General features: G+C 39.3%; 1 protein-coding gene across 1 annotated transcript in view; it reads right to left on the bottom strand.

Moving 5' to 3' along the window:
• Positions 1–2,112: 2,112 nt before the first annotated feature.
• Positions 2,113–22,688, bottom strand: part of LOC124723106 (collagen alpha-1(XI) chain-like) — a 543,500-nt gene continuing 522,924 nt past the window's right edge. The window contains exons 28-29 of the mRNA XM_047248286.1: positions 20,896–21,111; positions 2,113–3,878 (exon numbers count right to left, since the gene is read on the bottom strand). Coding sequence (XP_047104242.1) covers positions 3,735–3,878; positions 20,896–21,111 — 360 coding nt within the window. The 3' untranslated portion in view covers positions 2,113–3,734. The remainder of the gene's footprint in view (positions 3,879–20,895; positions 21,112–22,688) is intronic.

The following is a 22,688-nucleotide window of genomic DNA, read 5'->3' as shown; positions in this document are numbered from 1 at the left end:
CATGGACAGAATTTCTATCTGGCATGAGTCCGCAGTTTGTGGTCATGTGGTAGCATTCTCGCTTCCTGCGCCTGGGTTCCCGGGTTCGATTTCCGACGGGGTCAGGGATTTTCTCTGCCTCGTGATGACTGGGTGTTGTGTGATGTCCTTAGGTTAGTTAGGTTTAAGTAGTTCTAAGTCCTAGGGGACTGATGACCATAGATGTTAAGTCCCATAGTGCTCAGAGCCATTTGAACCATTTCCATCTGGCATGAGGAAAAAAAAAGTGAGTTCTAAATGTGGAGGGAAATAAGTTAATGCAGACGAATAGCAAAGAGAACACTATACTGTATGAATAAAGCATTAGTGGTGTGCTGCTTGACAGACACTTCTATTAAATTACTGGGAAGAACACTGCTAATTGATATGAAATGGAATGAGCATGTAAGTTAGATTTTAGGGAAGCTCATCTATAAAAGAAACTGTGTACATAACACTTGTGCACTCCATTTGTGACTACTGTTCAAGTGTTTGGGATCACCACCAGGTCATATTAAATGACACTGAAGGAATTGAGAAGTGTGCTGCTAGATTTGTTACTGATATGTTTGATCTACATGTGAGTGTTAAGGCAATGCTCAAGGAACTGAAATGGGAATACCTAGTGAGAAGATGATGATCTTTTTGCAAATCACTATTGAGAAAGCTTAGAGAACTGACATCTATGGCAGTCTGCAGAACGATCCCACTGGCATCAACACACATCTCGTGTATGGACCACATAATAGAAGACAAGAGAAGAGAAATCAGGGCTCATACTGGAACATACAATGAGTCATTTCCCCCCAGCTGCTTTTCAGAGGGGAACAGGAAATGGTATGACTGTCAGTGGTACAAGGTACCCTCTACTACGCAACTTATGATGGCATGCAGAGTATGTTTGTAGAATAACTGCCAAGCTGGCATTGAGTGAGTCTGTGTTCAATGAAACTGGTGGATGTTTTACATGGAGAAACATTGGAAACCTTAAGTTTTGCATGGTTTAGTGAATACAGTGGCTACAGTAATGAAATGTTCTGTGCTGCAGTGAATAGAAATATAGCCTTAAGTACCTATGCTATAAGGAAAGAAGAAATCTTAGGTTTAAAGAGAGCTGCAGGTGAAGATGACAACGGAGTGTTGATATGTAATGCAATAGTTCGTAACCTGTGGGGATGCTTGCTGTGTCCCAGTTCTACTGGGCTAGTGGAGGCATATGTGGCTGTACTTGAATATACTGATATTTTGTAGAAGCATGCAGGTACAAAGCAATCCTTGGGATTGAAGCAACTGACTCTGCAAGTGTGTTAGGTGTTCATTCACGAAATGACAACACCTGCTAACCATAACGAACCATTAATAGCCCAGCAAGATAACTGTTCAAAAGTTATCATGGATTCAACAACTATTGAATCATTCTAAGGATTATTTGTGTTCAAAATATTTAAAAGGAAACAAACACTGTAAGGAGTCACTATTAGGCTTTTTTTTCCATAGAACATTTTGGAAAGTGATCTCGTTATCCATGTGGTATGTTTGGATTATTTTATGTATGTAATTATCTGCCATGTCAGATCAATATTAATTATGACCTCTGCTATCATGTCTATTGCTGCTGAGGTTGGACCCAGATTTATTCGTGTTACTCCTCCCCCTTTTCTGTTTTCCCTGTCACTATAAACTACTGAAGCTTCCACACATGATTTTGTGCTGCCTCAGTTCCAGAAGAGGATTTTATGGTTCATTCTGTGGCTGAAAATACTGTAGTATGAGGAACATTAACCTGCATACTAAATGTCGTTACGTCAACATCATAGTTCTCTGACAGTTATGAAATAAGATTGAACTGAACTTATTATGTCTGCCAGAGAGTTGAGCTAACTCTAAGGTTATTGGTTTTCAGCCAGGTGAGCTCATTGAAAGATGTGATGTTTCTATGAGCTTGCTGGCTAGAAACAAAAGACCTATTTGTTTGTGGTCCTCCCAAAGCCCACACAGTCAGGTATACTTGAAATATTTATTTAAAGAAGTTTGTTGTGTTGAAATTCGTCAACTTAAGAAGACTCCTGGTATTTACACAGACAATAATTGTGGTACAGCTAGTATCATATTAAGTTTAAATTATGGTTAGAATTGCTTGTACATGTAGTGGAGCACTATTCCTACTCCGAGTTGGTTGTTACTTGTATATTTCATTTTACTGTTACAACATAACAAAAAGTGCAAGTATGGAACATTTCACCATATCCAACATACAAATGTTGTTTGAGAGATGAACTTGGCAATATACGTTCGAACATTTTAGTCAGTTGTCATTCATGAGAACTGCTGTCTGCAGCTACATTTCTATGTCTGTACAAAATGTGTGTGTTTACAAAGGATAATTATTCCACTTATTTCCTAATATGTTTTATAATTAATTTTTATTTACAAAAAGGAAAAAATCAAAAACATATACATTTGTCTAAGAGTTACAATCTTAAAACTAATAAAAATACAAATAGTTTGAACAAAATGGCAGTGCATTTGAAGTAATTCAGTGATCGTTATTACATATAACTGGAATAAAAGTTTTCTACTAGTCAGTAAAATGGGAGAAACTTGTCTTTTCCACCTATGATGTAATTGCATTAGTGGCTGCAGTATCCATTCAGTTTTTAAATAACTCCAGTTATAGGGATAGTATTACCAATCCGTTGTTACATAATGTGGCTTTAGTACAATATGTCTTAACAGACTATAACTTTCTACGCATAATATGATGTTACATAATCGTATCATTATGAACATAAAAATTTCATCAGGTGTATATTGTATTATAACATTATGCATTATATTCACAATGCGTCAAGATGCAGAAGTCTAGAAATGTCACTGTCTTAAAAAAGATTACAAAGAGTTTTCATGATATATCTACAGAAAACCTCACTGAGGCATATTCACTGTGTACCTTCTGGGTATCTGCATATTGACAGCTTTATCAGTGCTATTCCTCATATGGAAATTTAACAAATATTAAAAATTGTATTGTGGATACATATTTAATATTATCATTATTTAACTAAAACGTGGTGATGAGAATTTAAAGTATTACTTCCAGGTCTCATGTTCAGCATCACTTTGTGATGAGAACACCAAATTGGACAATTCTGACACTGACTTGGGATGTAGTACTTGATGCAAGTTATGATATACGAGTCATAATGAATGTGAGCATTATAACTTTACTCTCCCTTAACTCTACATTGTGATCACACAAATGACAAATTGAGTAGTAAATACTGTATCTAAGTAGCAAAATTGCATTTGAAGTATGACTTACGGAATGCAACAATGAGTTTAAACATTACAAACACACACTCTGAGCTGCGTTGAATACGCTTCAAAAGTTTCTCAAGGTAATTCAGTTCTAAGTCTAATATCAATAAATAACTTAAATATTAAATATAATGATTTACTTTTTGGTGCTTCTTTAAAATATATCACCCATTTACTCATTTCTTATAGTTTACTTTGTAATTCAGGCACACTTTCATCTGTTTCAATATTGTAATCTGTTTTTAATGTAATATAAACATCACAATATAATTTCTATTGCATCTGATAAGTTTCACATCACACAAGCAATACAGTTGAACACTACATTTAAATTTATTTCAACATTCATTCAGATATTATGTTCAGTCAATTATCTCCGGAATACACCTATGATCACATCATATGAAGCATACTGGGCCCACCTCGAAGCCAAATGCTTGATGTGGTAGACCATAGTCCACAGGATAGAAATCTATTATGGGAACATTCTCAAGTTTTTTAGTTCTTACTTCAAATACAGTCTCACTTTTGCTTTTCCGTGTCTGAAAATAGATAGAAGTGTGCGTGTTATAACTAACATTACAGTATTGTGGACAGTTGTGCATTTAAAACAAAAGTGCTATAAATTCTGCTCTATGTGCAACATTCAGGTATCAGTAATGTAATATGTGTAATTTGGAACATGAAGGAACCCACTGCAGAAAGATGTGGGTGATTAAAATGAACTTACATTACACTCTACTCAGCTACTGATTAGTGCACACACCCAATTTCAACATCTACAAAGATAGTGAAACAACCCTTTTCTTTGGCCGTGATACATGTTTGGCTTCAAATGCATCTACACAGTAAAGGGAAAATTTTATATAAATGATGAGAAAACTACTTATTGCAGCCTCTTTTTTTTTTAGATTTGTTAATACCTTGCATTATACTGAGTGCAGCAGAAATAAGTTTAACATTTTGTAGTGCAATAAGAATATAAATAAACAAAAAATTGTTTTATTTATTTAAAAAAGCAAAAATAATAATAATAATAATAATAACAATAATAATAATAATAACAATAACAATAAAAATAATAATAATAATAATAATAATAATAATAATAACAATAATAGTAATAACAAAAAATATAAAATATAATAATAATAATAATAATAATAATAATAATAATAATAATAATAATAATAATTATTATTATTATTATTATTATTATTATTATTATTATTATTTCATGTGCTCAACAGCCTGGTGCAAGTCTTTCAATTGGCTGCCACTTCAGCAACTGTGTGCCCCTAACCTTCCCATTTATCCCACCACTCAAAGGGGACCTACATTTTAATGCGGAATCCAAACCACATGTTATTTCTCTGGAACCCTCACATCACAGAGGTGCAGGCTAGGTTAAAGGCAAACTGAAAAACTAGATTGTTCAACTGGGATTTGAACCTGCAACCTTTCGGTATCTGCTAGACTATGAGGCCCAACAAAAAAGCACTTGAGATGAGATTACTTCAGTCAATTCAAGTGACAACCTTTATTTATGCCCCTGATTAAGCCATTCATACGAGGTGTCCACAGTTTTGGGGACGATTATGGAATGGGGACAGCATCATGTCATATTGATTCTTATAATGGTTCAGTTATATTCAGGATATTGTGTATAAATCTAAAGTGTCGAGAGAGAGAGAGAGAGAGAGAGAGAGAGAGAGAGAGAGAGAGAGAGAGAGAGAGAGAGGGGGGGGGGGGGAGGGGGAGGGATAGATAGGTGACCTCATACGAATGAGCAGGCTAGCTATGCAGCTGCAGAAAGGTATCTCATGAACATGTAACTTAAAATCAAGAACAGGTTATGATTCACATTTGAATCAAGGGCAACTGCCAACAAGAACTACTTAGAGGTATAGATAGATATCCTCAATGTAGTGAATCAGCTTGAAACACTTACGGAAGGCAAGGCTTCCAGTCCAGATTGTATACCAGTCAGAGTGTGCTGATACAATAGCTCCGTAGTTAGCAATCATATACAACTGTTTCCCCATAGAAATATCCGAACCCAAAGAGTGGAAAGTTGCACTAGTCACACCAATACCCAAGAAAGGGAATAGGAGTAATCTGCTGAATTACAGACTCTATTCAGTTACGTCAATTTACAGTAGGATTTTGGAACACACATTGTGTTCAAGCATTATGAATCGCTTTGAAGAAATAGCCAACACAGATTCAGAAAACATTATTCTTGTGAAACACAACTAGCTCTTTATTCTCAGGAAGTAATGGGTGCTGTAGACTGGGGACATCAAATTGATATTTTTAGATTTCCAGAGGTCTTTTAATACCATTACTACCAAGTGACTTCTAACTAAATTGCATGCCTATGGAATATCATCTCAGTTGTGTGTGATTGGATTCATGTTTTCCTGTTAGAAAGGTTACAGTTAATAATAACTGAGGAAAAGTCAACAAGTAAAACAGAAGTAGTATTTGGCATTCCCCAAGGAAGTTTTTTAGTCTTTCTGTTGTTCCTGATCTACATAAACAACTGGGGATACAATTTGAGCAGCTCTCTTAGATTGATTGCAGATGATGCTGCCGCCATGTACCAAACTTCATGTAAAGACATCAGATGATCAAACTGATTTGCAAAATGATTTAGGAAGGCATATGAAAGATGCAAAAAGTGGCAATAACCTCTAAATAATGAAACATAGGAAGTTTTCCGCATGAGCACTACAAAAAATTCACTAAATTTTAGTTACATGATACATCATACAAATCTAAAGGCTGTAAACTCAACTAAATTCTCTGGGATTAAAAATTACAAATAAATTAAATTGGAACGAGCATACAGATAATGTTGCTGGGGCATGCAACTTCCTCAACCACCGGCATGGATGCCGGCCTGCACCACCTAATTCAGAACTTGGCTGCATGGTTGGCAACATTTAGCATGCATGTTGACCAGCTGGCACACTTGTGGAAAAGAGGGCAGCAGGTGCTGTAGTGGCAGCAGATTCTGCTGCCGTCAATCCATCTCGTGCAAGTAGTAACGCAGTACCAGCTGTCAGAACGGCACCCCACTGGCACCAGAGAAGCAGCCAAGTGGCTTTCGCTAGTATCATTCCCACTTTGGTGATGAAAGGATGGTGTTGGCCTCCCTTCTTGCACCCAAAAGCCAGCTGCAATCTGGCATAGACACCTCCAGCTGCAGTGCAATATTCAGGCATCCATATGTAATGTAACGAGCTGGAAGTGTGAAGTACTTTGTCAACACAGGTTCTGATCTGTCTGTCTTTTCCCCCAATCCACACTACAAGACTGCCAGAAGGCAGAGGCACTATCTCTTATGGTGGCAAACAATTCAAAAATAAAAACATGTGGCACACATCACCAAAATTTGGACCTCAGACTGCACTGCACATTCTTGTTGAGGTTCACTGTAGCTGATGTCAATGAGCCAATCCTGGGTGCACATTTCCATGACCACTGCAACTTATTAGCCAAAATCATGAATGCCCAGCTGATGGATTTGACAACAAATTTGAAAATAGTGAGACAGTGATGGCTGGTTGCTTTCTTCAGCATTAAACCACTGAGGTATGCAGACATACTGGGCAAATTTCAGAACTGAGTCACCTAAATGCAGGAATGGTGCTGGACTGATATCCAGTGCTACACCTGTAGGACTTTAGTCATACCTTGGTGGATTTAGTTATATTCAGCAAAACTGACAGTGTGAAGGTGTTCATGCAGATCCGTGAGGCACCTGGAGATGTTCAGAAAACAGTGCAATTATCCCACTCTTTGGTCTTTTCGAAAGGATTTACATGACGTTCGGCCTTTTGAATGGTGTCCAGACCTGGAAGCTTCCTCTGGATGGTGTTTGCCTATGCTTACTGTGGTGTTTCGCACATCTCGACAATATCTTGGTCTATTCAAAGTCACCAAAATTTCATTGTCACCACATAATGACCATCTTTTGGTGCCTGAGTGAGGCCAGCATCATCATTAACTCCTCAAAAAGTATACTTGGGGTCACTGAAATTGAGATTCTACGGCATTTAATCAACTCTAGCGGATCCACACACTTACTGGAAAAAGGCACAGGCGATCTTGAACACGCCGCACTGAAAGATCCACAAAGACTCACAGTACTACCTTGGAATGACAAATTTTTATCAGCACCAACTGCCCAATGATGCCACAGTACTGGAAACCTTGACCGTGGCTCTACACAGACCCACCTCGAAGGGAAGAACTCTCACAGAATCAGCAGAGAAAAACTTTACTGAGTCCAAATGGAGCCTCTCAGAAATGACGCTGTTTGCTCACCCTATGCATGATGGTGAAATGACCATGGTCATGGATGCTAGTTTGACAGCCATAGGTGCAGGGCTTCAACAACGTGTCAGTGGTAGCTGCCAGCCACTTGGTTTCTTCTCATGTAACCTATCAGAGTCATAGCACACTGGAAGTGCATATGATCATGAGTTGCTTGCATTGTTCAACGCAATGAAATACTTCTGCCTGTCTCAAGAAGCCTGTCCATTTATGATTTTCACCGACCACAAGCCTCTAACTCACGTGTTTTGGAACAACAGTACCAAGTGTTTGCCACACCAATTCCGGCAGTTGGAGTATATGCCACAGTTCTCCATGGACATCTGCCATATTTCCAGAATTGACAATATCATTGCTGACTGCTTGTCCCATGCTTGTGCCATTCTCTCTCCTCCTGTGAACTTTGAAGACGTTACCCAAGAACAGGTGACTGACAAACAGCTGGACAGCTTCTGGCACAACACTTCAAGTGGCTTACAACTCAAGCTAGTGCCCATTCCCAGCTCTGCCTGCAAGACTTGGTGTGACATTTCAACAGGCACTCACTGCCTGTTTCTCCTGGAGAAATTCTGACACAGTGCTTTTGATTGTGTCCACGGACTTTCTTACCCTGGCATCAACAGCATTGTGTCACTTGTGGCCTTGTGGCCTTGTGTTTCATCTGGGCAGGACAAATAAAAGACTGCTGTTGATGGGCACACACCTGCACTGCACGCCGGCATGTCAAAGTCGGGAGGAACACCTACCCTCCCTTCGGCAACTTTCCTGGCAGCAAACTCCATTCCACACACATCCATGTGAACATCACGAGTCCGCTGCCTCTCTTGTAAGGCAAGCGTTATCTGCTGACAATGGTGGACCACTTCACACACTGGCCGGAAGCTATGGCCATAGTAGACATCACCACTGAGATCGTTGCCACTGCCTCTGTCGAAACCTGGGTGGCATGCTTCAGCTTCCCAGTCATGTCACAATGGATCGTGACTGCCAGTTTGACTGTGCACTGTTCATACACATGATTGTGTGGCATGCAGTTACACATAACTACTAGCTACCACCTGAGGTGTAATGGCATGGTCGAGCGGCTCCATCGAACACTTAAAGCCTCCGAAACTTGCCACGCCACCACCTGGGCAGAAGCTCTCCTACTGGTACTGCTCCCCCTCGAGTAACACAAAAGTAGAGATTGACATTTCACCTGCCGACCTTGTTTACGGACAATCCCTCACCATCCCTGGTGATTTTGTGGAGGAGGTACCCCATGATGCATTGGCTCCTATGGAAGAACGTCTCTGCAGCCAAATGGCCCACCTCCAACTGCATGCACCACCATTGTATTTGTACATGCCAGTGTACAGTGTTGTACACATGTCATGCTGCGTACCAACATGGTACAGTCATCACTTCGGCCACCCTACCACATCACATCAGCATCCATAGCAAAAGAGAACTCGACACTGAGTGCAATGGCAAGCAGATTGAGGTGTCACTCAACCAAGTCAAGCCGGCTTATGTCTTGACTGCTCCTGCTGCCATTCACTTCTTTGACCCAGTGGAAGATTTGTCAATGGACGACACTTTCTCCACCATCAGCCTGTCACGAGCCTGCACCCGTGTCTGCCCAGGACACACACATGTTGCGATCTGCCATTGCTGTGCCACATGCTGCTCAGCCCCACCCAAACTTCTGCAGCCAGCCATCACAGTCACTCAGGCTGTGCACTACAGATGGCTGGTCCAGCCCCAGCACTGCTCCCAGCAGACTATGTCACACTGTCTGCTGCCACATCCATTGCAAATGGCCGTGCTGCATCATAACAACAGTCCAGCCACCGAGTGCTGTAGACACCCTGTCTCCTGTAGGACATGTTGTGAGCACATCTTATCCAGTTGAGGTCTGGCCATCACCTCCCGTGTACCTGGCTGCTTGTCCATTGTAGCTCCAGAACTCATGTTTGTGTCCATATACTTCTGCAGCTTCAGGCATTGAGACCAGATTAATTTCTGTAAAACATGGACCACATGGGTTGAGCTTAAGGGGAGATCCCCAGCAACATATACAAAAGTCTCTTTGGTGCTTTCTGTTCATTTCCACTTTAGCTTCATCACATCCACAAAATACACAGTGCCCCATGATCATGAAGGAAGTGTGCTTCCTTCTGGAGACATGCCAGACATTCTCCTGCAGTCACGTGATTGGCCAGTGAAGTCATCACTGTATTTTGTTAACGCTCCAGGACAATGTTTGCTGGCTGCTGTGGCCAAGCAATTCTAGGCACTTCAGTCCAGAACTGAGCTGCTGCTACGGTTGCAGGTTCGAATCCTGCCTCGGGCCTGGATGTGTGTGATGTACTTAGGTTAGTTAGGTTTAAGTAGTTCTAAGTCTAGGGGACTGATGACCTCGGATGTTAAGCTCCATAGTGCTTAGAGCCATTTTTGACAGTGTTTGAGTGGAACCATTGTGTAAAGGTCTTACTGCGACTGGCAGTTAAGAGACATTGCAATCAGACTTTGTTTTGTCACCTGTTCATTTACCCTTTTGTGTAGAATAAATACATTTATGGCAAACTAATACTTTATCAGTACCTGTCACAACACCATTACCATAGCCTATGTTCTGAACATAGTGTGCGGATGTGACAGTAAGGTTCACTCACTGTATGATTGACATGTAAGTGGCAATACCAACATGTTCCCGCTTTAGATTCAGTTTCTGAACAGGATACTCCAGGTAAACATCCTGGTTGCAAAGGCGCTGGTATGTGTGGACTATGAGGAACAGAACTTAAAAACATCAGCAGATTTGGATGGATGGTGTTCTTTTTATTCTTTACTTTGAAACCATTGAATTAAAGTAACAATCATCATTATGATCAGTGGTTCTCGCCAGACCATGAGAGCACCAAATCTGGAAGCATGTTGTTCACCTTTTGACCATTGTCTCTGTCCTTCAACGCACATGTAGCAAACTTAATGGGGTCCCAAAGTTTTGTCTTGATATCCTACTTTCACACTGAAATACGTGCGAGACATTTTCTGCATAAATGTCAGCTTTTTTTTATAACAAAAATGAATCTGCAGTTTTTTTACAGTCTCTTGATGCCATTTACAACCTGTATGTTTGCCTTTTAGCATACATCTGCCAACACAAACACTTTTGATCGCAGAGGATATGTATGAACAGTTGTGAAACACTGACAGTTGAGATTGTGACGTTACTTCCTCTCTTGTTTTGCCATCTGCCTCCTTAAAATTCATTTTTTCACTTTTAACTAATTACCATTAACATACAGGAGTATAATCTGCATTTTCATAAGAGACAGGTTGGTCCTCAGTTTTAAAGAATATAACACCAGGTCTAATTTTGTGCTTAGTTTTACGTATCTATTTGATTTTCTAATTTATTTTGACTATTCCTAGTTAGTATCTTTTGTTATAGGGTGAAATCAGTAATTGTTTTGTATCTTAAATTCTATTGTTGACTTATAAACATTAACATTTGGAGGAACAGCTAATAGTGTTCCTTAAAGGATCTTTTTGGCTCTATTCAAAAAAAGTTAGAAAAGCCAGCCCCTAATTATTTCCAGAGTAATTAACAGCTTTGTCAAAAGTATTGTTTGCATAATGATATCTGTTAATTTCATCATTTAAACAAATAATTTGGCCTAACTCTTGTAGTAGAAGAAACTGTTAAAAAGATGCAATTTTTTGATGTATTCATTTAATTTAATGAGTTCACTTTTAATTGTAATTTCCATAAATTAAACATCAACAATGTGTAGTTTCAGTGCCTATTATTGTGCAGATACATAAGGGCCCAAATTTTGGTCCCAAGACAGTCAGTCCACAACCCGAGTTTCAGACGCGGAACCAAATTGGTTAGATCAACACCAATGCATCAACTTAACTGTGAAATAAGAGTTACACCAATAGGCTGTGTGTTAAAGCAATGACAGTATCTGTTCAATTATTGAAAGACTGTGAAATATGTGGTAAGGTTTTTACTGCTCGTAGATGTCCAGCAGTAAACTATTGTAGCAGTATGTGGATGTGTGCCTGGAACCTATTAATGAGACTTATCAAAAGGTTAAACAATAGTGCACTGGCCATATAACTGTGTATTATTGGGGGGATGTGAACAGTGAAAGTAAAGAGCTGTGAAACGCAAATGTGCACCTGTCGGCTACAACATTTAAAGTAGTCAGTGTTCATCTTCCACCCCCCCCCCCCCCATTTTTTCAGCCAGTGTAGCAACGCAGTGCATCAACATTAAGGACAACCAATAATGAAATAAAACAGGAGAATGCCCCAAGATGTACAAGACATTTAATAATGAAAGTGCTGCCATCTGCTGGTTTATGATGTCAAAGATTTGTTTTCAACATAAACTGAGTGATGACAGCGTTTCCTATGTATTGAAATGTGTCAGTACATCTTATATTTGTGATTTTTTGTTGATACATAACACATTAAAAAAAAAAAAGATCTCAGGTCATTTTTAGATTCAGTAGACAAACATACATGGTGACAATTATTGATCTATATGAAGTAAAGTCGTCATAACTTCTGAACAGTTCACATTAGGACGTTCAAACTGCACGATTGGCCATTGAGCATGATGGGAATTAGTATGGTTCAGTTTAGTGATGAAGCCCATTTTTCATTTGGATGGGGTTCATCAACAAACAAAACTGGTGCATTTGGAGGACTGAGAATCCCGATTTCATGATTGAGAAGCCTCTCCAATGGATGATTGTGTGATGTGCAATGTCCAGACACAGAATAATCGGTGCAATATTCTTGATGGTGCCATGACTACTGAACAGTATGTGAAGGCTCTGGAAGATGATTTAATCCCCATTATCCAAGGTGATCCTGATTTCAACAAGATGTGGTTCATGCAAGATGGATCTCAACTGCATCGAAGCAGAAGAGTGTTTGATATCCTGGAAGAACACTTTGAGGACCACATTCTGGCTCCGAGGTACCCAGAGGCAAATGGCACGGCCTCGATTAGCTGCCATATTCTCCAGGTCTGAACACATGTGACACCTTTTTGTGGGGCTATATTACAGACAAGATATACAGCGATAACCCCAAAACCACTGCTGCACTGGAAACAGCCAATTAGACGGTCATTGACAGCATCGATGTCTGACCTTCAACAGGTCTTGCAGAATTTTGCTATTTGTCTGCACTACAATATCGCCAATGGTGGCATTCATATCAACATGTCATAACCTAAATCCGAATATCTGTAGTGACATTTACATGTTGAATAAAGTATGTGCACACAGTAATTTGTAACTAATTGCATTTTTTTTTCTTTATATAGTTCAATAATTGTTACCCTGTACATAGGGCTTCCATCATCAAAATTTGAAAAAACATGACATAACCAAAAAAATGCATGCCTGTGCTGTCATCATAGCTGTAATTGTGCAACTGCATGCAGTCATATTGTGGCCAACAAGGTTATGATATTGTGTAGTTGCAAACATAATTGTGAGCAAGGTAGCATGTAAACCATAATCTTGCAAAGTGGCAGTAATGAAATTTCTAGTTGGTGTGATAAATGGCAGCTAGCTCTAATGTAGAAAAATGTAAGTTAATACAGAGTAGTAGGAAAAAGAAGCCCATAATGTTTGAATACAGTATTAGTAGTGTGCTGCTTGACACAGTCCCACTGATTAAATATCTAGGCATAACACTGCAAAGCAATGTGAAGTGGAGTGAGTGGCATGTAACAACTGTAGTAGGGAAGGGGAATGGTCGACTTTGGCTTACTGGGGAGAATTTTTGGAAAGTCTGGTTCATTTGTAAAGGAGATCACACGTAGGACACTAGTGCAAACCATTCTTGAGTACAGTTCAAGTATGTGGGATCAGCACCAGGTCAGATTAAAGAGAGACATAGAAGCAATTCAGAGGCAGGCAGTTAGATTTGTTACCAGTAGATTTGAACAACACGCAAGTATATGGAGATGTTTCAGAACTCAAATGGGAATCACTGGAGGGAAGGTGGCATTCTTTTCAAGGAACACAACTGAGAAAATTTAGAGAACTGCATTTGAAGCCAACTCCCGAATGATTCTACTGCTGCCAAGATACACTGCGCGTAAGGAGAATGAAGATAAGGTATGAGAAATTAGGGGCTCTAGGCAGTCGTTTTTCCCTCACTCTGTTTGCGAATGGAACAGAAAAAGAAAGACTAGTAATGGTACAGGATACCCTCTGACACACACCATACAGTGGCCTTGTGGAGTACGTGGATGTGGATGTGGACATAGATGTAGATATAGAAATGACCAGTTACATTAGTAAAGATTGAATCAAAGTCCATTAATTGCAATTGTACAGCAGGTGCTATAGTGAGAACAGCGTATGCAACAGTTACAAGAATTGTTAGCTGCTCCATGACCTGGGTTACACAGGAGTAACCCAGCTTGGTGTATTTCATCTTCATAAAATTTGCACTGGTTAAAGAACAGAGGTGAAATGTCAGATGCCCAACCAGCCTGGTACAACATATCCCATTGGGCTTCTTGCATTTCACTTTTATTCTTCAACTTGAGCAAATTTTATAAAGATGACTATTTTACATGTCAAGCTGGGTCACTCCTATGTCAGCCAGGCTATAGAACAGCTGACAATTCCTGTAATGTTGCATAAACTGTTATCACTATAATACCTGCTTGTACTATTGCAATAATGGGCTTTGATACAATTTTTACAAATGCAACTGACCATTTGCCTTCCTTATTACTGTCAAATTGTGAGATTATCATTTATAACCTGGCTTGCTAAAGATAATGTTTGAAATTACATAATATCATAACCTTGTTGCTCCACAATACGAATGCATGTAACTGCACAATTACAGTTAGTGAAGATAGTTTTTATGGTTTGTGCAATCAGAAGATGGTTGTAGAAAGCAATAGAAATTAATTATTGTGCTTTAATTGTTTAAGGAAAAAAACTGTGTTCTAGGAATTAAAAAAAAATTAAATTAACTCCCCATCACACTCCTCTCGGATTTAGTGGTTAAAATGGCTCAGTGGATAGCCTGTCAAAACTGAACACATATCAAGCATGAAACCAGGAAGAAGATGTACTGAACTGTGAAAAAGAAGCAAAATTGAAACAGTGAACAGTTCACGCTCAACATATGCAACATCAAGCAAATGCCAAGAACCATAGTGTTGTGGTTATGTGGTCACGGTGTTGGAGTATGAAGTCGGAGATCCATGTTCAAATCTCCCTCCTCCCAATTTTTTTATTCACAAAATTATAAACTTTCTATCCAGTCATTGATATGTCTGTTATCTTTCTGTAGTCATACTATACATTGATTATAGAATATGAGTCATGTGGTAAGAATATATTACCTTCACAAGTAAATGTGATGAATAGCGAGAGCAGGCAATGTGTCACATAGACCTCCCACAGAAATAAAGACAACAAATAAACAGGTGTGAACTATGTTACAACAAAGGAATTTCAGACTGAAAACTTCCAAAATGGAATGCAAAAGTCATAATTTGTGGTTCTTGTGTAGAACAAATAGGAGGTTCCTTCTGTACACCTCGCTTTTGGCAAACAGATGTTAAACCATGACACAGACACAAATTTGAATACAGTGAACACACACATCATGACTGCTATAGACAGTACATAATTTTGAGGGGGAGGGGAAGGGGAACGAGGGAGATTTGAAGACGGATCTCCCCCTTTGCAGTCCAACACTGTGACCACATAATCACAATGCCACTGCCTATACAACTGACGCTCATTGTTGCACATCTTGAGCTTAGGCTGCTCAATGTTTTGATTTTGCTTCTTCTTTCACAGTTCAGTACACTTTCCTCCTGTTTTCATGCTTGATCTGTGTTCAGTTTTTGACGGGCTATCCACAGGGGCCATCTTACCACTAATCTGAGGACAGTGCGATGGGGAGTTTCCGTTGTGAGAATGCTGCCCATATTGTCAGAAATTATTTGAAAAATGTTTCAAGAAATTGTTTGATTACAGTTTCAGATTTGTTTCAAACATTGCTTGCTTTTCCAGTCTGTGCAGGTAATGAGGCACTCTAAATACACATCAAAACATTTGCCACTTGAGAATAGCTTTTTCCTTATCACCTAACTTTCTTAGCAGAGTTTTTCTCTGTAAAATTAAAATAGTTTAAACACTTGGTATACTTCTGTACATAATGTTTTTGAATTTATTTTTGTAAAATGAAATGAACCATTTCTCACAGCTGATGTGCTAAGGAACATGCTGATTCTTTGCATAGACTGGAATAGCTGCAAACTATTGTTAATTATACACTGCTGTGCATAAAAACTGCAAAATCAGGAGGGATAGCAAATAATGGAATTTTAATTGTTCCGTATTGTGGGAAGAATATATAATGAGATTTGTAGGTGATTGGGGCATACTGGGTGTGCAATTTAGTACACAGAGAAGACCTGTCAAGAAGATCATGGCTCTAAGACAGCTGAGCATCTAGTCAAATTGACCTTGGATGACAGATATGGATACTTCATTCAGCAATTGGCCCCAAATACATAAAAAATGTGAGAGCTGCTGTCCTATTTACTGGCAACAGGAACCAGAGGTGATTGTGTTACTTAGCTAATGGCATCCCATACCATCAAGCTAGATAATAATAATGGCGTGTGACGAGGGCCTCCCGTCGGGTCTAGACCGCTTGCCTTGTGCAAGTCTTTCGATTTGACACCACTTCGGTGACTTGCGTGTCGATGGGGATGAAATGATGATTAGGACAACACAATACCAAGTCCCTGAGTGGAGAAAATCTCCGACCCAGCCGGGAATCGAACCCGGGCCCTTAGGACTGACAGTCCGTCGCGCTGACCACTCAGCTACCGGGGGCGGACGTCAAGTTAGATGATGACCCCATATGGTGGTGATGAATGCAGTGTTCATTCTTCTTAGATCCTCCACAGAAGAATAAGTTTATCATGACACTGTATGCAGAACTGGTACTCATCTGAAAAGATGATGTGGTGCCACTCCTATGTCCAGCATTAGCATTGGTCAAACTGCTAATGGCACTCCTCTCTCTGTTGCTGCATCAGTGAAAGCCTCAACAAGGGTCATTATCAAGGAACAAGGGAATTAAAAACATTGGCTTCCAGTGGGCACTGATTTATACCAGTGGGACAAATCGAAAATTTGTGCTGGACTGGGATTCGAACCCAGGTCTCTTGCTTATTAGGCAGATGCACTGGTCCCTTTGCCGCCAAGACACAGTGATCACCACAGCCAAACAGACTACTCTAGCACACCTCTCATCAGACCCACACACTACTGATGTAGTGCTCCTGTTCCTTAGCCTCATTACTCATGACATCTTGTTGATTCCCATAAGAGTTCAAGCTTGGTGTGCATCTGCACTCGGGGGATCATTGGCCATCTTCATCTTAATCATATATATGTGGTGTCTGACATGTGTGAAAGAACAAGCCTGATATATATGTACAGGGAGAACATTAATAAAACCGACAAAATGCAGGGATGGATTTCTGATTGGAAATTGAGGAAAAAAGGTCCTATGAACACGTGTTGGGAAATGGGTCATTGCCATGGTAGATGGCACTGATGAATGAAAGTTCCTCTGACCACGTGTCATGTTTGCAGCCCACAGATGACAATTATGTAGGCTGATGATGTCAGTTCTGTTACAGATCACTTTGTTGGTAAAAGGGACTGATGTCAGAAATCCCATAATTGTGATGGTCTGGTGTAAAAACCATTGACATTATCCTTTCCATAGAGGGAAATCCATTGCTGATAATCTTTGCACTTTCTAGCAGTTGTCATGTAGGATACACATAGTCGTACTTTGGCTTAGACCATGTTGGTGGGCAACTTTCTTGTAACTTATACTAGGGTTCATCTCAATATCCTTTAGAATCTGGTCCTTCAAATCTGGTGTAATCTGGTGTATATACAGACCACTGCCTCCCTGCATGTTCGTCTGTCTGGAAGGATCCATGATCACACAAACACCCAAAAAGGGCTTGAAATTTTGCTTGATGTGGTTAGTGTCTGTGAGGGTATTTGTTGTGGTACAGACGTCCTGCCTCTTGACCATTTCCATATGCATGGCCCTACATGAACATTGTCTCTGTTTGTTGCCAACATGAATAACAGACCATTCTGCTGCGTACAGTACAATGTATCAATCACACAGCCTGCAACATACAAGGAACACACAGCACATGGTCAGAGGAACTTTCAGTTGTCAGTGTCAGCTACTGCGGCAATGATGCATTTCTGGACAAATGTTTGTAGGACCTTTTTTCCTCCATTTCCAGTGAGGAATCCATCCCTGCAGTTCATTGGTTTTATTAATGTTCACCCTGTATAACTAAGATGAAGACGGGCAATGATTCCTTCAGTGTAGATGCACACTGAGCTTAAACTCTTACAGGGATTGGTGAGATGTTGCAGGGGCACTACATCAGTAGTGTGTGGTACAAGTTGAGACTTTGGGTCTGATGGGATGTGGGCTAGGGTAGTCCATGTGGTTGTTGTGACCACTGTGACCGGACGGCATAATGGTCACGATATCTGCCTAGTAAGCAAGAGACGTAGGGTTGAATCCCAGTCTGGCACAAATTTTCGACTTGCCCAATTGATGTAATGCCCACTGGCAGCTAATGTCTTCAGTTCCTTTGTGTCTTGATTCACAGTGGCTGCAGGATAAAAATGGTATCTGTTCTTCCAGACATGTCCAAAAGAACAGGCACCACATATATAAATGATCACTATGCTGACAATCAGTGATGCTCCAGACATCATCACACTATTTGTGTGACTATTTGTCTTGATGCAAATGCCCATTTCCTGACTAACGTACTTGAAATGGCTGCACGATCCTGCACAGCCAACTGAATAGTATGTTTGTCCTCTTGGGTACTACCGTATTTACTCGAATCTAAGCCGCACTCGAATCTAAGCCGCACCTGAAAAATGAGACTCGAAATCGAGGAAAAAAATTTTTCCCGAATCTAAGCCGCACCTGAAATTTGAGACTCGACATTCAAGTTGAAAGAAAAGTTTAAGCTGCACCTCCAAATCGAAACAAAGTTGGTCCATTGTAATATGAGACACAATTTAGGTCGAATGAATGACAATACAGCTACAGTAGTTTGGTTCGAGTCTTAAGCTCAGCAGTTAAGCTTTACCAGGTAGCCATTGCTATGCGTCAGGTGCTCCGTCCGTATTTATATGAGTACCATTCCTTTTTCACGTGCTTCGTCTGGTTTGAATTGACTGCTTATTTTTCTTTGATCTGATAAGTGCCGTTCTCTTTGTTATAGGTGTTTACATCACTCTAAGCTGAAAATGCATTACTGTTCTGTGTCGTGCATTGTTTGTCACATTCTGATAATGAGTGTTTACGGCCTGTCGCCACTCGCGGCTTTTGTGCACGCTACCGCAGCTATCAATTAAAAAAAAAAAGAAAAAAAGAGGAATCGTCTCCTTAGTGAAACAGTGGCAAGAGACTGCTATTTGTTGTTACTTACACTGCAGCTTTCTTTGATAATGATCAACAAGAACCAAATAATAGACTGCGTATGATAGAAGACGTTCTGAACGAGAGTTTAGTGAAAATTTTTCCCCGTTTGAAAATCTTTGCAGATGCCTCTTTAGTACATTACATTCTGCACATAAATTAGAGTCATCTTAGATTTAAAAATCTAGTCAACTGCCGTGCTTCATTTCTGACTGTATCACTATTAGGCATAAGAATAATACGAATAGAAACACGACATGATATGTATATTCTTCCGCGTTTACTGTTGTCTCACTCTAGTTTCGTAGTTTATTAGGCAGACAGGATTTAAATGAGATATCAGCAAACACGAAAGAATACATGACAAAATGTTTATATTCGTATTATTCTTATGATGAAGAGAATAGTGCATGTGATTCACAATTCATAAAAGTTCCTATTAGCAACCATCTCTTCTCACAGGTAGGAAAAAATTCAGAACATAGAGTAATGTATGAAAATGCAGTGGTCGAAACTCGGGGTGGAAAAAAAAAAAGCTCGTCTTCCACCTTTTTTTTTTTATTAAATTTGCTGACGCAGAGGTTTTGGTGCCAGTATTTATCTTTGTGCCTGCAAAGCATGCCTGTGTAGCGCTACATATATTCAACGGCAGAAGTTAATTGTGATGGCACCTACCAACATTTTTCAGAACTTCCGCTTACTTTGCACTCGATTCTAAGCCACAGGTGGTTTTTTGGATTACAAAAACTGGAAAAAAAGTGCGGCTTAGATTCGAGTAAATACAGTATTTGTGTGTGGTGACTGAGATTCTGCATGGCATCGAAAATGGCCCACTTGAACCCACTGGTTCCCTGTTTGCATGACACTCATGGGATCCCAACCTAAACAAGCAGCATTATCAAACAATGATAAACCACACTCTCGATAGGCCACACTCTTGCTGCTGTCCATTTCCAACACATGCTGATAATTGTCTCTCCTCCTAAAACAAGCTGTTACATGACCTCACAAACAACCATCATTTCAATGCAATTTATGAATGAGAAACCCACTGTGTTATCTTATCTCATACTCAAATTGCACTTGGCATTACTCCCACCCACTTTGTGCCATTGTGCTGATATGCTAATCTAAGTATGTTGTACATTTAATGACAATTTGATGTTTGTGGCTTGCCATCTTCATAGTGTTGCAATAGCTGCAGTGTAGTTTACAGTTAATTTTTAACAATGGAAAATCCAGGATGGAATATTGACAATATTATGAAAAGGATAAATGGCTGCTCACCTCACCTCCCCCCCTGTTCACCATCCCCAGCCCCTAATCTGCTATTCCTGTGCCTTCCCACCCCAGCCTTCTCCTTACCCCCATCACCCAGACTGCTTCTCCCATCATGCGCTGCTGCTCACAGTCTGGCCTTGGCAGCCAGAGACTGGTCATGTGTGCATGAGTTGTATTTGTGTGAGTGTACGTGTGTGTGTTGCCTATTCTAATGAAGGCCTTTTTGACTGAAAACTTACATGTTTGACAATATTTCTGTTGTGCCTATCTGCAACTCAGCATCTCTGCTATATTATGAGTAGCAACCTATCCTTTTCATAATATTATTACAGTTAACTTTAATATAAATTTAAGGTGCATTACTGAGATTACTGTTATACTAACCTTGCAACCATCACTAAGGATGTCTGGCTTAATACCATCAAAACTATACACAACCTCATTTTCTCCCAGTAGTTTGATAGCCATGTCATGATTTTGACTTTTGAGACTATACCAAGCTGCTGAATTGATGCATGTATAGGTGAAGTTTTGATATGCATCCTGACTGAGCAGCCTCAAGAATGTCATCTGGACTACTCCAACAGTCTCATAAGTTATCTGTAAAAATAATTTAGCACAGTTTTCAGAATCATTCATACCACTGCTTGATACCATACATTTTTGAGTAAATATAAACTAAACTTTAAAATTATTTCTGAAGGAACAGGTGTATTTTCTATTAAAACATTATCTCAAATTAGAGAAATATTAAGCGGAAATCTTTCAAGACTACTAATAACAACTTTCTGAACTCATCAAGCATGCAATTTTTAAAAATTATGGATTTAATAAAGTGGTAGAAAATGCAGTGATTTGACATTGCCTCATAGAAAAACATTGGGAGAACATGTAGATGTTGGCTATTTAACCAGTACATTGTTCTCAAAAGTTGACAATGCTGCTTACTCAACAACACAGAATTTTGGCCATACTACAACATGTTGGAACTAGATGTTGGTGGAACCAGCATCTGGCACTATGTACAAAAGTTCTACAAGTGTGCTATGCAGAAATAGTTGATAATTTGGTCCAGTGAAACATATTGGCAGAAGTACAGGTCCTAGAAGATTTTTACGGATAATTCTACTCTAAATATACATATAGGTTCCCATAGCCCCAGACGTAACTATTCAGATTGTTAGGATAAATGTTGTGCATGGAGTAGGCCTAATTTGTGAATAAAATTTGTGTGGAGAACAGCGTCATTATCATACTGATGAATAAACCACAGCACAAATTATATATAATATACAGAATTTGGTAGTCATAGTGTTGGGCGTTCTGAAGGTTGTGTACAAATAGTTTGTAGTCCTGCAGCACCCCTAAATGGTTGTGGACCTGGTTGAAGCTGACTCTCTCAATATCACAGCATCCTAAAAATTTTGTGCACTACTAGAAAAAACACTGTATATATAATGAATATCTTTCCATTGCCCTTTGTCTCAGTATAACACATAGCAAGTGAAAGCAACAGTAGCTATCAATGAGATCACAACCAATGAGCCTGACTCATTAGCATAACTCATAAACTAGGTCAAAATGTATATATTCCACAGCAAAAATTTGTCCTCTACCATCATAGAAAGTTTATTGTGGAAGTCCTAAAACACACTGTACATGAAAAAGAAGTTTTATTTTTTTGCTTAGGTAAACTATCATTATTATCATTATCATAACTTTTTATATCACAGTTAGAAAGTAATTTAAATAACTGTTAATCAGTTGCATGTGATGTATAAGCTATTGTGCTTATATGCAGAAATCTCTTGAATAAATATCTAATTTAAAAAAGAGCCATTGTGGGAAATTAATCTTCCTAGAAGAGCAGGTAGATGAATTAAGTTGCAGAGCTCAAAACCTTAATCAGAAAGTCAAACACAGCCATATTTGATGAGTCTCCAATGTTAAATGTCAAAATCATGAATGATTACAGAAAATGCAAAGTAAAAAGAGGCAGTGAAAGAAAAGAACTGGAAAGACCTGACTTATTGACCGTAAAAGCTAGGGTGAATATAACTAGGCAACTTAGTGATGGCAATATAATGGTACATATTTTCATAATTAATCATGTGGAGAGAGAAATCATGTCTGTCTCATAAAAGAATTACATCAAATTCTGAAATATGAGAATAAAT

Source organism: Schistocerca piceifrons, chromosome X (genome assembly GCF_021461385.2).
Source record: "Schistocerca piceifrons isolate TAMUIC-IGC-003096 chromosome X, iqSchPice1.1, whole genome shotgun sequence".
NCBI lineage: Eukaryota > Metazoa > Arthropoda > Insecta > Orthoptera > Acrididae > Schistocerca > Schistocerca piceifrons.
Note: the sequence above shows the minus strand (reverse complement) of the source record. Positions and strands in the feature narration are given on the sequence as shown.